At 51.4% G+C, this 15,151-nt stretch overlaps 1 protein-coding gene across 1 annotated transcript; it reads right to left on the bottom strand.

Annotated features, from left to right (window-relative positions):
- Nucleotides 1-1,607: 1,607 nt before the first annotated feature.
- ERMN (ermin) lies at nt 1,608-5,194 on the bottom strand. Its single transcript, XM_062578842.1, has 3 exons — nt 4,948-5,194; nt 4,535-4,627; nt 1,608-2,139 (listed from the first exon to the last, which is right to left on the bottom strand). Exons 1-3 carry the CDS (start codon nt 5,192-5,194, stop codon nt 1,724-1,726), a joined length of 756 nt encoding a protein of 251 aa, XP_062434826.1. The 3' UTR covers nt 1,608-1,723.
- Nucleotides 5,195-15,151: the final 9,957 nt, after the last annotated feature.

Raw genomic sequence — 15,151 nt, 5'->3', positions numbered from 1 at the left:
CCGGCGCTCCCGCGGAGCCGCTCCGCTCCGCACCGCCGCGCGGCGGGGAGCAGACGGACCGGCGCGCCCCGCGCGGCAGGGGCCCCGTCCTCCTCGGACGATGCAGCGCCAGCGCCGTCATTTCCACGTAGCCAAGACGTCGCGGCCTTTAGCAGAGCAGAGGAGCCGAAGCGACACTCGGAAGAGCTGGGGACGGGCGGCGGGCAGCACCCGCGTGCTGCCGCCGGAGCCGGAGCCGCTGCCGCCGCCGGAGCCGGGCGCAGCGGCCGCCCGTACCGCTCGCCCGCGGCCACTGCTCACGGCTTTCCCCAGTTCTTTCTGCCATGACGTTTGCCAAGCCAAGTCCCACCGCAAGACAAATCTTTCTGTAAAACAGTTGGGAAAAGACTGTAGCAACAGTGCTGTAGCTGCACAGAAGTTTTTTAAATGGAGAAAGGCAGTGAGGGCATGAAAACAAATTACGCTCAAGTCTTGCCTTGTTTTGAAAAACACATCTGCAGCGTTCCTTGTCCGAGCCTGGCGCAGCAGCGGAGCAGGCTGCGTGGGAGAGCGAAGCCAGCAGCGCCGACGGAGCCAGTGCTGGCGCCGTGCCACACTGCACTGTGCCGTCCTGTGCCGTGCTGTGCCGTGCTGTGCCACGCTGCACTGTGCCATGCCATGCCGTGCTGCACCATGCCGTGCCGCACTGCACTGTGCCGTCCTGTGCCATGCAGCGCCGTGTTGTGCCACGCTGTGCTGTGCCGTGCCACGCTGCACTGTGCCATCCTGCGCCGTGCTGCACCGTGCCGTGCCACGCTGCACCGTGCCATCCTGTGCCGTGCTTCGCCATGCCATGCCACGCTGCGCCGTGCCGTCCTGTGCCGTGCTGCGCTGTGCCGTGCCACACTGCACTGTGCCATTCCGCACCGTGCCACGCTGCGCCGTGCCATGCCATGGTGCGCCGTGCCATCCTGTGCCGTGCTGCGCCATGCCATGCCATGCTGCGCCGTGCTGTGCCGTGCCATGCCATGCCATGCTGCACTGTTCCATCCTGCACCGTGCTGCACCGTGCCATGTCATGCTGCACCGTGCTGTCCTGCGCCGTGCTGCGCCGTGCCATGTCATGCTGCACCGTGCCGTCCTGTGCCGTGCTGCGCCGTGCCATGTCATGCTGCACCGTGCCGCACAGGAGCGCTGCCAGCGCAGCACGGGAATCCTCATTTCTAGAGGCTGCTAAGGATCTTGCAGCACCAGCTTACGTGAACCTGAAACCAGGGGCAGTCTGAAAGCGAAGGTGATCGTGAGCAAAGCTGGCACTCGCTGGTGCTGCCGCACGCACCGCATCCAGGCGGGAGCCAGTGCCCGGCGATCCCCCCGCCTGCTCCCACGAAACCTGCCCCGCGCCCGCCGCGCCGCTCGCCTGCGCGCAGCCCCTCGCCGGCGCTCCCGCCGGCCCAGAGCCCTGACGTTTGGCCCTGGCTGCAAAAGCTGCTTGGAAAATAAAGGGATAAACTCGGAATCCGGTGGTGTTAAACGTAGCAAACTGATTATTTATTTTCCTGTGCTATGAGTGCTTTTGCCTGATGTCAACGTGAAATACAGACGTTAAGTTTTCACAGTGTGTTATGGAATCGCACACAGAAAGCAAAGAGCGGCGGCTCCGTGCTGCGCGAGGAGACGGGGTGGCCGGGACACCGAGAGCAGGGCCAGCTTCCGGCTGGTTACGCGAACACGCCGCCTCAGTTCATAAGTGCATCATGGATTCAAATTCGTCGATCCGCTGCTTGGTGTTTCCTTTTCTGATCTTCCGGTAGGAGATTGTGTTGTACCTGGAATAACTGTGTCTGGAGATATCGCTTTTCTTCCCCGAGCCGGGCTGCTCCCCTGGCTTCCCAGGCCGGGCGTTGCAGGTGGGGCTGCCGGGAGGAGAAACCTCCCTGCCGTTTTCGTGCTTCTTCCAGCAAGGCTCCTCGCTGTTCTCCTTCTTGATTTCTATCAACTGAACTTCGTCCTCTTCAGTGTCCTCCTCCTCCTCCCCCTCCTCCTCCTCCTCGCCCTCCTCCGGCTGCGCGTCGTCTCCCGCGTGCTCCTCGGGCGTCGGGGCTCCCGCCGCCTCCTGCCGCACTGCGCCGCGCGCCGGGGTCCCCGCTTCACCCAGCCCTGCAGCGACAAAGTTACGCTGGGTGAGGCCGGGCTCGGCAAGAGCTTTCCGAGTCTCTCACCTATGCATCTAATTCAGTTTTTCGTAACTTACCAGCTCCCAGCACCGAACGCAACCGTCTTCCACCAGACTGCTCCGCTAGGCACGTAACGCACCCCCGAGGCGCGGCCCGGCGGCGCGGGCACTCGCGTGTGTTTTACAAGGTTTCACACGTTCGCAAGCTCCTGTGAGACCAGCGGCGGTCTCCCTCCTCGGAGAGCACCGAGGTCGCGCTCGGACCGGGCGGCAGCGCCGGCCGCGCTCCTGCCCTGCCCCAGCCGCGACGAGCGCTCCGGCCCGCGGGACCCGCCGCGGCGCCCCCGGCTCTGCGCCCGGCTCGGCGCGGCGCCCGCGGCCGGCACGGCCCGGCCCGGCCCGGCCCGGCGCGGCACGGCCCGGCGCGGCCCGCGTCCGACGCCTCCTCCGCGCGGAGGCGCTGGCGGCCCCTGCCCCGGGGCAGCCCCCGGCGGGCCGCGCCGCGGGGCTGCGCGAACCTCCCGCTCCCAGCACGCCGAGCCCGCCAGGACCGCGGAGCCCTCTCCGACGGCCGCTTTCGCGGCGCGGCGGCGGGGGGCTCGCGGGGCGCCGACGGCGGGGGCTCGGGGGGGGGGCGCGGGGTGCTGAGCGCGGGGGGCTCGGGGGGAGCGCGGGGTGCGGGGTGCCGACGGCGGGGGGCTCAGGGAGCCGACGGCGGGGGGCTCGGGGGGAGCGCGGGGTGCCGACGGCGGGGGGCTCGCGGGGGGCTCGCTCGCAGCAGCGCGGCGGGGACGCGCCTCGCGCCCGCTCCTCGCGCGCGGGGCTGGCAGAGTGCGCTCCGACGGGCATCGCCCGCCCGCCCGCCCGGGCGCCGAATCGGGCGCCGCTCTGCTGCGGGCGATGCCCCAGCGCCACAAGAAACGCTCCGCTCGACGTTGTGCCTGCCAGTCGGAGCCAGCTGGTCGGGGCCTGGAAAGGCGCCTGCAGCCCGGAGATAAAGCGCCGTGGCCGAGCCAAGGGGGACGCACGGGCTGCGCAGGATTGCGTAGCAGCTTTTATTGTGCACTGGCAACCCGGGTGGGACGGCGATGTCAGCTCTCAGCAGAAGAGCCTCCACCATGATTCAGCTTCTCCAAGCCCACGGAGTTTTTATGGAATACTATTTTGGCTGTGACACACACCCCTGTATTTTCTCTTCTCTTAACCGAAGGAACACCAGTTGCTGCCGAAAGGCACGGCCCAAATACCCTTCACAGCTACGTTCGAATGACTTTGTCTTGGACAGCACCGTGAAAGCTCCTCGGAGCTGCCAGTCAGCCCTTCCCTGAGGGTTTGGCGTCCGAGGCGCAGCCGACCCGCGGCAAGCAGCACCTCACCGCACCGGCGGAGGCACGAGCGGGGAAGAGAGGCCGGGAGCTCCTCCCTGCGGCTCCTCCGGAGCCCGGCCGGCCTCGGCGCAAGCCCCGCGCGCGGTCGTGCCAAGGGGCGGCCAAGGACGACAGGCGCTCGGGGACCTGCAACGGCCCAAGCACCGCGGCCGGGGCGCCCCGCCGGAGCACACGCCTGTGCCCGGCCCCCCGGCAGGAAACGCCGAAAGCCGGGTAATGCTGAAGGCCGCCCCGGGACACGTGCCTCCGCCCCTTAAGGAGAGGGGTCTGCTCTCACCCGCAGCTAGAGCGTCCAGCTGGGGTTTGGGAGAGCCGAGCGTGGAGCCCTCACCTCTTCAGGAGGGCTTCAGCTTGCAGCTCCAGCGTGAAGGATCTGTCCTCCGCACACTAAAATACTCCTGCTTTTCACGTGGTTGCATTTCACATACTCTGACAAAATATATTTACGTGTGCTCAATATGTTTTGATTTACTCACAATACCCTACAAGCCCACTTACCTAGCACTAGGGAGATGTGAGCTCCAATCTTTGCTGAGGATGTGTTTCACCAAGCAATTTTCTACGAGATCCTTGGGGGCCGGGGGGATTTGGACCCTCGCAGAATTAGGCAGGAGAGGAGTTTAGGTTGTGAGGATGTCTGTTTTTGACTTAAAGCCTCCCAACAAGTGGACTGGCAGAACTTACCCTCGACGTGGCCCCGTGTAAAGGCTACAACATCTCCCACCCTCACAAGGGTGTTGGAAAGTGTCAAAGACCCCAAGGTACTTCGACAGCATGGTGATGGAGTTCGTATACAAACCTCAGAAACAGAGATGCCAGCAACGTTTCCTAAGGGGTGACAGTGCTGTCAATGGGAAATGAGTTGCTGTTCACGCTAATGTAAGGGTTTGGCTAAACTGCCTCCCTTGTTTGGAAAAAATAAGCAAACATCTGTATAGCCTTGTCCCTGAAAGCTGAAAAGCATGTCATATCACACAGTATTTTTCATTACCTTCCTCAGATTTCTGGCCATCGGTTCTTGTGTCCTGGGAAGGGACATCAGCTGATCTGTCCTGTTGAGCTGCATCATTTTCTTCTTGCTTTTCTTTAGGAAATATAAAGCACATGAAAGGGACTTACGGTGCAGTTAATGATGAGTGCTAGGTTTTAACAGTTACATATAGGCAGCTGATTTTCAGAATAGTTTCAAAATTGCTGTTTTCTTTAGCCACATGCTTTTCATTTCATTCTCTAAAACTGCCAGGTCAAATTTGTCTCTAAATTATTTTGAGTCATTGCTACAACTAACCTCAGGTTAGGAATTTCGAATAACACATAAAATACATCCTATTATTCGTAAGGCTGTACATTAAACACAGGCTTTCCTACCCAATTACTGAAATAAAGACAAGCATCGTACTTTACCTTCACATTGCTTCTCTCCATCAGAATTGCCACATATTGTCTTCTCTGCTATTGAGTTTCTGTTTTCCTCCCGAGTTTCTTTCGTAAGTGGAGTGTCAGGACCAGTTTCTGCATTTGTGTAAGGAGCTGTCCCAACAGATTTTGCCACTTCATCGATGATATCAATGACCTGGAGCAGACCCCTCTCTGGGGTCACGTTCCCGTTGCACTCAGGTGTGCAGGATGCACTGGGAACTTCCTCTGCCATGACCACGGCTGTGCCCAGCTGCCACCTCCGCGGCGCCCGCTCCTGCACCTCGGGGCGGGGGGCAAGATGCCTTATCGCTTTTCTCCCCAGGACCTTCTCCCCCTCCTCGCGCAGTCGACAAGCGTCTCGTCTGCTGAAGGCGCCGGGGCAGGGCGGGGGCCGGGTAACAAGGTCGGACTTGTGCAGGGCTTGCCAGCGGCCCTTTCCACGGGGCGATCCAATCAGCACCTTTCCTGCTGCTTACACTCTTCCAGTTGCATAATGAAATGCACCATTTAAATTTACATAAACAAACAATCTGAAGCAACGAGGCTTTTGTGCTGGCGAGCAGAGCGGGTCTTTCAGCGTGTCAGCCCGTGGTAATGAACAGATCCTGTATTCCCGACACAACGGCGCTTTGTGCCTTCGCCCTGCTGCAGGAGCAACAATTGGGCTAAACCTTTAATCCGTTCAGGGTGACCACCTTTAGTATTACGGCTTCCATGCACCCAGCTTAACATTCCCAATCAGGTTAACATATTCCAATAAACCTTGAACTGCTGTTGGTCAGACAATGCATTCATTTTGTATTTGTCAAGGAATAAACTAGCTTGTAAGGGGGGCACATGCTCTGCACGCAGTACAATGCCACTTTCTTTGCGTACAGCCTTATCTCTGCCAAGCATGTTTTACAGAGACGGGGTCAAATCCCGTAAGCTGCCGAGTGTTCGCAGTTACCCACTAAGTGAAATGCATCGCAAGGATTTGGCCCTCAGGGAAAGAACTAGAAGATTAAAAATCAAAGCTCTAGCAAAAGCGACATGTGGAGATAAGGTCTGAAATGACACGGCAAGTTCTTGAGGCAGAAAAGCCAGATGACTGGACACTTTCTGCTTGCCCGACGTATGGTGGGAACAGTCCGGCGCGCTCGGGCCAGTGAGCGAGGCTCGCGCCCTCCGCAGCCGCGGCGTAACCTCGTTTCGCAGAAGCTGGTTTTCACCACCGCAGAAGAAATGCTCTTTACATTAAAGGAGTACAAAGGGGGCAGTGGCACGAGGCTAACACATCGCTAATGATCCATCTGGCCTGCGAGCTCGCAGAGGGCGAGAGGGGTTTTTTTTTATAAAGGCCCTCACAAAAATCGCACAAACAGCATCAGTGGCACTTTCTGACCACAGATGAACTTGTTTCAACCCTAGCATCCAAAGCTAAGTTTACATAAGAATATAATCTCCTGCTTTAAATGACTTTTTGTTTTCACACAACACACAATTTTTAACATCTTTGGGCTTTAGGATTTGGAATCCTTCCCTTGGGCTCCAACCTTGACTGTGCATGGACCTGAAACTTTCTGACCATTTTTGATCAGCTTCACCTTAAAATTGGTAACCTCACATCATTATGAAAATGAGTTTGGAGTAACTGATTTGTAATGGTTGGAAAAATTCATCCAAGAAAAATGAATGATAACGTTTGGAAAGCAGGCTCTAGGTACGCTCAAGAAGAGAGGCTGGATGTCTGGCACGAGCTGATGGCTGCAGAGTGGAAATGATTATTTTCTATTCCTATCAAGCTATTTCCACAATCCTGAAACAATCCAAGGGCCCCGCTGGGATTTTCTCATTTGACAGGTCCTGTTCCCAGTGTTTCTCTCGGTGTGGAAATGCTACTGAAAGAGATTTCACAACTGGGCATCCCCACCACGTTTATCTCAAGACTGTGCTATTAAGGATACCTGCGAGACCAATTAGCAGATTGCACAAGGCAGTCAAAATATTGATATTAAGCGCACCTGGCCAGGAGCAGCCCCCTGCGGTCTGCTCTTACGCCACAGTCTGCACGTCCATAACCCCTGCACAGCCAGCAGAGGGGAATTCGCTGGCCCGTCCCTGGCGAGACCCGTCCAGCTAATTAATGCCCTTCCCAGGGCTGCGGTGCCGCGGCCCCGGCGCTCCCACCCACCGCCCACGCGAGACCCACTCTGCTGCGGCGGGGCTGGGGGCTCCGCGTCCGGCCGAGCCCGGCGGGGCCGTCCCGGCAGGCAGCTGCCCGGGGCCACCGCCGGCTGCACCGCGGCCTCGGCTGCACCGCGGCTCAGGGGCTCCCTGTAGAGCTGCTCCGGCCCCCCCGGGGCTTCAGAGCTCAGAATCAGGAGTCTCGAAGCGCTGAAACTCAGGCGCCACGCGGAGCCCGGCTGCCGCAAAGCCCGGGCGCAAGCGGCACGAGCCCGGGGCTGTCCTCCTTTTTGTATTTTCCAAGCGAGTTGTTTTCCTCCCATATCCAACCCAGAAAGATACGGAAGGAAGCTGAAGCATTGCCTGGTGCCATCTGTTGGTGGCACGATCAACTCACTTCTTCCCCAGTTACTCCTTCGTGGTCAAGGAGCTTTTTGCATGCATCTTTTATAGATCATTTTCCGGCCAGACGGTGCCAGCCCTGTTGCACACCGCAAAGCCGCTGCCAGAGCTGCCTGGACCACGGCGCGGGGCAGAGTGCAGGGCGAGCGAAGGGGTCACAGTGCGCTAGCAAACACGCACAACCCCCGGCAGCTCCTGCAGTGAGGAAGGAGAAACTGTCAGCACCAACATCACGGTCCTTCTGGACACCCAAAGCAGCCGTTCACTGCAGCGTCCCCCAAACCACCGACCAGGGGCCCAGAGAGGCAGGGCACGGGCAAAAGGCAGAAACTAAACAGTCCGCTTATATCAATTTTAACTGCATTGTTACTCTTTTCTTTTTCTGTAACAATTAGAGCTTGATTGATAATGATTCTTAAATTAGACTATTGAGATTTCAGTTATACCAAGAACAAATTCTTGGCTTTATTTATAGATATTTCCGATGTGCTTCCCCTTTGCCCGTAAGCAAGGCTCTGAGCGCATCAGCAGCCCTGGTGCCCAGCCCCGACCCAAGGCCCCGGAGGGGACTGCTGCCGGCCGCACCAGCGCGGTCACCCTAAGACGTAATTCCCCAAGGACGGAGGCAAGCACGGCTGCCACAACTTGCTGTAGCAGCGACATGGGCAGCTTTATTCCTAAAACCTCAGAACAAAGAGCGCGAGCGCTGCAGGCAGGCGCGAGCAGCAACCCACCACTCTGCAGCGGCAGCTCGGACAAACTCAGCAAGCCCAGACATCTACCTCTTGTGAACTTATCTTTAACGTTAGCAAAGCTGGATACAACCAACCGTGACACACGTCAAAAACAGTTGCATGAGAAACACAATGTCTGGTATAAAAGCAGAAATTACCAGAACACAACTGCAAGCATGAAGGCAGAAAGAATGCAGCAATCCCTGAAAAACAGGCATGGAAACGGTCACTGAAATGACAGCCAACTACTCTGAGCCAAACTAAAATGGAACAAAACCAAGAACACACAGAAACATGAGTCTGCGACAGTGAAATGCAGATACTCAAGTAATTCAGTATCTTGCAGGACTGGACCTTTAATTCGCGAGGGAAAACGGTTTCTGTGGGATAACACGACTTTGAAGCCAGAATGATTTTCCACACTATCCCAGAACACTCCCAGCAGAAGCCACAATGTGCCTCATGGTTTCAGGGAAAAGGTTCAGCAATAGGGATCATAAGCCAAGAGAGCGCTTATATTGATATTGAAAAGGTCATGAAAGAAAGGCGACGTTGGCTGGAGAACTACAAACCAGACTGAGAAAGATGAAAGGTCTGAGAAACAGCAGAAGAGGCATTTCGAACAACAAGGCTGAGGTGACGTAATTGCTGCTTGAGCCGCAGGAACCAAGACTCTTAGAGAGGCAAAGCTGCTGCTCTACCACGGCTCGAGCAGCAACGTGTGCCTGTCGCGGCCACCCCAACGGCGTCCGCTGACTGTTACGCACTGAACAGCACAAGGTCGTGCTGCTAAAGCAAATGCATTTTGCTAATGTCTTGTGGTTGCCTCAACTCACTCTCTGCTGTAAGTCAAGCCCAAAAATTTAGGAACCAAACATTTCTGTCAGCTTAGGTGAGTTTTCTGCCTGTTTACTGCTAAACTGGGGGCTGGGTACCATGGCGGTGTCTTTGCTGCAGTTATGCGGGGTCTCAGATTCGGGGAGGGATTGCCTACATTTGGGCACTGGCCTAGAACAGCTTATGCAGTTAAGAACCCTTACGAGCTCAGGCATAACAGCAATCAGCAAATTAATTAAAGTTTTAAGTTAACACAGAATTGCATTCTTCAGAGCAGCAGCACTTTCTGTAATAAACTTGAGTTGCCCTTTTTATCCACGGGGGATAAGAAAAGAAAAGGTAATCCCCTAGCTCTTAGGAAATCAAGCAAACCATTAAACTCTATAATCAGTGAAAGCACCTCCTTTCCTGAAGATACAGAGTGCCTTTCATACAAATCACTGCCTAGCCCTGACCCTGTGAGCCGTATCATTATCACGCTCGCGGCAAATGCCAGGGGAGGAACCGCTAAGCGCTGTGCACGCTGCAGGCCTGCGTCCGCCCCTCACCACGTAAAATACCAACGAACCAACTCTCACCTCTGCTGGTGAATTATGCATGCGGTTCAGATGAGCTTTTCCTCTGGTATACTTGACAGTTTCCCCATGTGATCCAAGCAGCAAGGAGCTGGACCCCTTGGCCTGGCCTCCACCACTCATGGCAGCACTGCTGTTCAGTTTGGGAGATGAGCTCTCACACAGTCCCCACAGGGCCGCTGACTCCCGGATCCCTGGGGAAAACCTACGGATCAGGAGACAGCAGAAGTTCTTTTGACCCATGCAGCCGAACAGTGGTTGCTCTGAAGCCTTAGGCTCAGATCGTACAGCTGCAGCACACGAACTTCATCGGCAAAGAGCAGTCCAGTCTCCTTCCACACCCCTACTCTCATGCTAGGTCAAGAAACGTATCAATAACCCAAGCACCAGTATCAAAAGGTTTTCAGATCTCCCTTGCAGGACCATCAGGCATTGATCTTGTGAGTACTGGTCTATTATATGGTTCTTATGTCATCTTCCAAACATTTCTGAAATCACGTCATAACTCTTCTCAACTTTTAACAAGTTATGCTCAACAAACCATTCTCTTTTCTTAAAATAGAGCTTTTCTTTCCCTGATTACTTCTGAATGATCTACACTTGTACCCATAACTATTTTTAATAGGCAAATATTTAGAATGTACACTTTATTCTAAATTATACCTCACCACTGACTTAGACAATGCTGCTGCTCTTTTCCTGGCCCCTAGGCAAGCACCTTTCCTGTTGCTCCGTAGAGCCCTCTCGGCACAAACAGGAGCAAGAGCATTCACAATGAATAGCGTTCACAGGCAGAAGAGCTCTTGGCCGGACACAAAAGGCTCGTTATAAATGCAGGGCTCCAGCCTCCTCAGGCAGCAAGCATCTCTCGTGCAGTTAATGCCACACTGTTGAGCAGCCCTGCTTTCGCAGACCATTGCTTTCCCTGCTCAGCAGCCTTCCAGCCACTCTGTGGATGTAGGGGCAACATCACTACGGCATTTCCCTTACAGGTGCTCTCCTTGCATAGTTTCTTCTCTGCTGGTTCTACGGTAGCTAGGAAAAAGCACAAGGAGTGTTCCAAATTGCTCTCTACAAGAGGACATAAAATTTTAAAACATCTTTTTCACTCTTCTTGATCTCCAAGCTATCTAGGTTGTACAGATATTCTTTTCTCCCCTCACCAGCCTTAGACACTTTTGATCTTCAACGCCTGCATTTCAGCAGCCCCATAGAGCCTGCCTGTCGCCCACATCCTGTTTTTGATCCGTTGCACAGCTCATGGCCATGAAAATGTCATATTATGTCATGTGGTCATGTGTCATGTTGTGGCAACCAAAGCAGTCTCTCAACATCACCGGACCGGTATCATTTATTTAATGATCTTTCTTAACTTTGTTGGGACCCCAGTCTCAAGCAGCATGTTCACACTGAAGACAGGCATGCATCTTCCAAGATACCTACAATTACCTTCCCATGTCAAACGGAAGCACAGCTTCAGACCATAGAGCTGAACTGATTTCCACCAGAGATGCTGCCTTAGGGAGTGGAGTTCATAGAGTATTTTAAATAACATTTCTATAAAACAAGGAGAAGGGTTTAGAATGTGACCAAAACACCATGGCCAGCCCCTGTCTCTGCCTTTGTGGTCTCAGCTACAACAAAGGCAAAAGGAGATTGTAATTCAAAGCTTGTTTCTAAGGAATTGTTGGAGAGAAAAAATGAAACAGAACCTGGTTAGACTAATAAGCTTTTATCCATCTGTGTAGGTCAGCCAGCCTATGCTTCTTCAAGGCAAAGAGCTCTGACTTTGCACTGGTCTTCATGCGAGTGAAAAAGAGTCTGCAACACATGTGGGCAAAACTTTGACCTCCAGTCAAACAAGCAGATCTAGGAATATTCGTTTCTCCTGAAATAAAAGCATACAACAGTTATGAGTCCAAGTGCTTCTTGACCAGAAAGAAAAAGGAGTGTTATTGCTCCTAAGGAGCACAAGACCAATGGTCACTTGTAGTAATGTGCAATAACCCTTCGGACTTAGAATGACTGAAAATGTCTATGTGTTGAGAGGATTCTGAACATTGCTTTTCCCTCAGTTGCTTAAGCCTGGCACAGCAAAGTTCAGGATTCTTACACCGCGGTAACCTGAACAAAGCCAAATTTAAGAATTTTTCGTCCAGTTATATTTTTCATTTGGACACTAGTCTGAAACCTGGATGTTGGTAATGCCCTAAAACATTATGCTTACAACTTGGGGGGGGGAAGAAATATAGCCTTATGAGATCATATGCTGTACAAGTCTCTGATTTAGATACATGGATATTTGAAACTAACAGGCATGTGTCAGTTGGGCTAGTTACTAATTTGTACCACCAAACAAGGGTCCTTCTCTGATGCCTATATGTTTTCCAGTAAGTCCAGAAAATTTGAAGATACATTCACTTGCAAGCGAAAATTAACACATTTGAGGAATTCCTAGTCCATTTCTTTGCAACTCTGTAAACCAAGTATGACCTTTAACCGTGCTGAAATCTAGGCATTTCAAGAGGCCTAGGAGCACTGAGATGGGCTCAAAACTTTGCAAGTGCATTTTTCCCAAGAATAACTTAGTAAGAATATATAAGCTAATTAGCTGGGTTAGTTATATTCTTACTAATAAATTAGGTTAGCCACTTGGCAGGAGTTGCAAGATGATTGTATTTGCCTTATCAAATTGCAAAAATGTTTGAAGGAGTTTGAAGCTCCTTTTAAAGTATCAAATCTGCTCTCTTTGTGGTATTCAGATAACCTTCACCAGATTTCCTGGTTACTGTGCCTACAGTCGCTTTCACTTGGACGCCCACACATCTACCTTTGCCTCCAACTTATCCCAGTAAAAATAATCTCTATTTTTCTTTCTTCTTTCAGCTGCTTTTATCGGCAAAAAAAAAGTAAAACTCTATCTTGAGACAGCAAATCACAGGCGAAAGAACTGATGTCTAGAAATGAGGTCCAATGAGGAAAACCAAGAAGAGTCCAAACCAGAACTCAAATACCCTCTAATATAAGCTGAGAGTGGTTTAGCTCCAATCAAGTGTCAGACCAAAAGGCCACATCCAGGCCCAAGTGCTGCAGTTTGCTTGAACCTACAGGAAGAGAGAGGGGCTCAAGTCTCTGAGCTTCAGGTGTTTATTTTCAGCAAAGTGAAAATAACATGGTTCCTATATATAAAAATGGAGCAAGAATCTCAAGGTTTCCCACAAGCTCTTTTGGAGAACTGCAGTGTTACAACCTATCTAATCCTTTTAAGAAAAATTATGAAAGCCAATACAGATTCTGCTGGCTTGGCAGCATTTATTAGCTAGAAAAATATTGGGAACAAGTTGGTTTTATTTTGGGTTCATCTCTGAGGAAAGCTATTGGTTTTATTTTGAGGTTTCTGAAGAGACTAGGAAATCCTGCCACAGTAATATTTGATTTGTAAATAACTGCATATTCTTTTCAGTCAAAAGGCAGATGAGTCACACAAGACAAGCAGCTAAATAAATTTAAAATTACATTTAAAATTTTTTTCAATTGCATTTGGAAAACACAATTTCCTTACTTGATCTGAACTAACAACGTATTTCTGTGTTGCATGATGGAGAAATAAAATTTCTCCATTTTTTAAGTTTATACCCATACTTATTAAATCATTTCATATAAATCATCAATTCAATCTTCACTGCCTGAAATCTCTATTCTTGAAGAAATGTTAATTCTTTTTTTTCAGAAAAATCCAAATACCGGTACTGATGCTTCCTGCAGTCTTTCAAATTGTAGAAGGAACAGTTCTGCAAGGAGTTTCCCAGAGTATTATTTGAACTTTTCATTACATCCAAAGGCAAAACAAATCCTGCTAATTCCTGCAGAACAATCATTTGAGATTGCTTCTTTAACCTTATAGAGATGAAATCAATCTGATCTATATATTTAGATCAATGTTTGCTCATGGGTATCTTCTCAGATCTGCCAAAATTCTGGTAAGCTTATTTGAGTGTAAAAATCTCAAGGAGCAATGGTGAAGATACCGAGCATTTAAATGACATATTACTGAGCTGACCATACACACAGTACCAAAAAAACTGCTTCTAATAAGCCTGGTAAGAACTGCAGAAAAAAATTATGTGACTTGGTTAGGGCACTGCAGAACGTGAGCTGGCAAAACAGAATTATGAAGCAGGAAATATACAAAAGACCACACCACTATTTCATGGTCTCTCTTCTGCTCTCTGACTATATTCTGTTTTTTATTTCAGTCAGTCATTGCCCCTAGACTATTCTTTTTCCTTCCATTCCAAACTAATCAAATGTACTCTAGCACTGCTCCCCCTTTCTCCCCTAGATCACACTTTTGTTGGAGATTACAAATCGTTTTACACATTTGCCCAACATTTGGGGGGTTCTCTCTTTCAATTGTCTTCATTTGTCATTGCTGTTAAGTACAAGGGCAGCACTAATGCTAACAGGGCTAACGCCTGCCTGATGCTTGCTGCATAAGAAAACCACTTCCCCCCTTCTGCATGCTAAACCTGCACAGCTGCGGAACAACACATCTCATCTAAATACCCCTTTTCATCCAAAACTCAAAACATATTCAACTTTCTGAGAACCACAGATCAACACTTCTCTTGTATTTTAAGATTACCACTTTCTTCTCTCCCCTCACCCCAAAAGAAGAGCACTTTAAGTTTCTTCTTCACTAATATGCATTTTTTTTTTAACAAAAGCCTACATAGGTCATGGTCGCCAGTGTTCCTTCCATCTAGTCAAACAAACCTGCTTTTGGAACCAGGTTAGGGCAACTGAACACAGACAGTGGGTTTGAATGAGCAAACATAGCGGAAGAGCTCTGGGACTCTTCTACGTGTTCAAGAGCAATCTTTCTATTCCAAATTCCCTGGAATAATAAATTGATGACAATCCAGTTTACTTTGTCAATGTCTTTCAAATCTTTAACTATGGTTGACCATGGTGGAAACTGATCTCCACTTTAATGACCAGAAAGCCAACTGTAGACTTCAGAGTTTTCTCTGAAACAAGCAATGAGCGTGTCTTTGAGCCACAGCAGTGTCTAAGAGTAATGAACTTCCACTATGAGTAGCTCTGTAGGGAAACACCTGGTCCTGAGCCTGACAGCAACGCTGTACATGTACCTGAGGGCAAAGGGTCCCTTCAGACTAGCTCTAGTCTGATCCCACGTGCCGAATGCCCGCGTGGCTGGAGCACGTCTTCCAGTTGGGTTTTATCTGACAGGAATCCGCTTCATGCACTCCATGACCAGAAGCACAGGAAGGAGGGGACAACTGGGAGACTCCCTTCAGAAGTGTGCACCTGAGCCACTGTAACACACCTCTGCAAATCACAAATCACTACTGCCCTTTTTTTCAAAATATTGCTCTCTAGGGTTTCTCTCTGTCATACACTCTGTGTGTATGACATTCTGTTTCTAATGGGACTTTGTCATCGGTTTTAGTA

The sequence above is a fragment of the Rhea pennata genome, chromosome 6 (assembly GCF_028389875.1).
Source record: "Rhea pennata isolate bPtePen1 chromosome 6, bPtePen1.pri, whole genome shotgun sequence".
Taxonomy (NCBI): Eukaryota; Metazoa; Chordata; class Aves; order Rheiformes; family Rheidae; genus Rhea; species Rhea pennata.
Note: the sequence above shows the minus strand (reverse complement) of the source record. Positions and strands in the feature narration are given on the sequence as shown.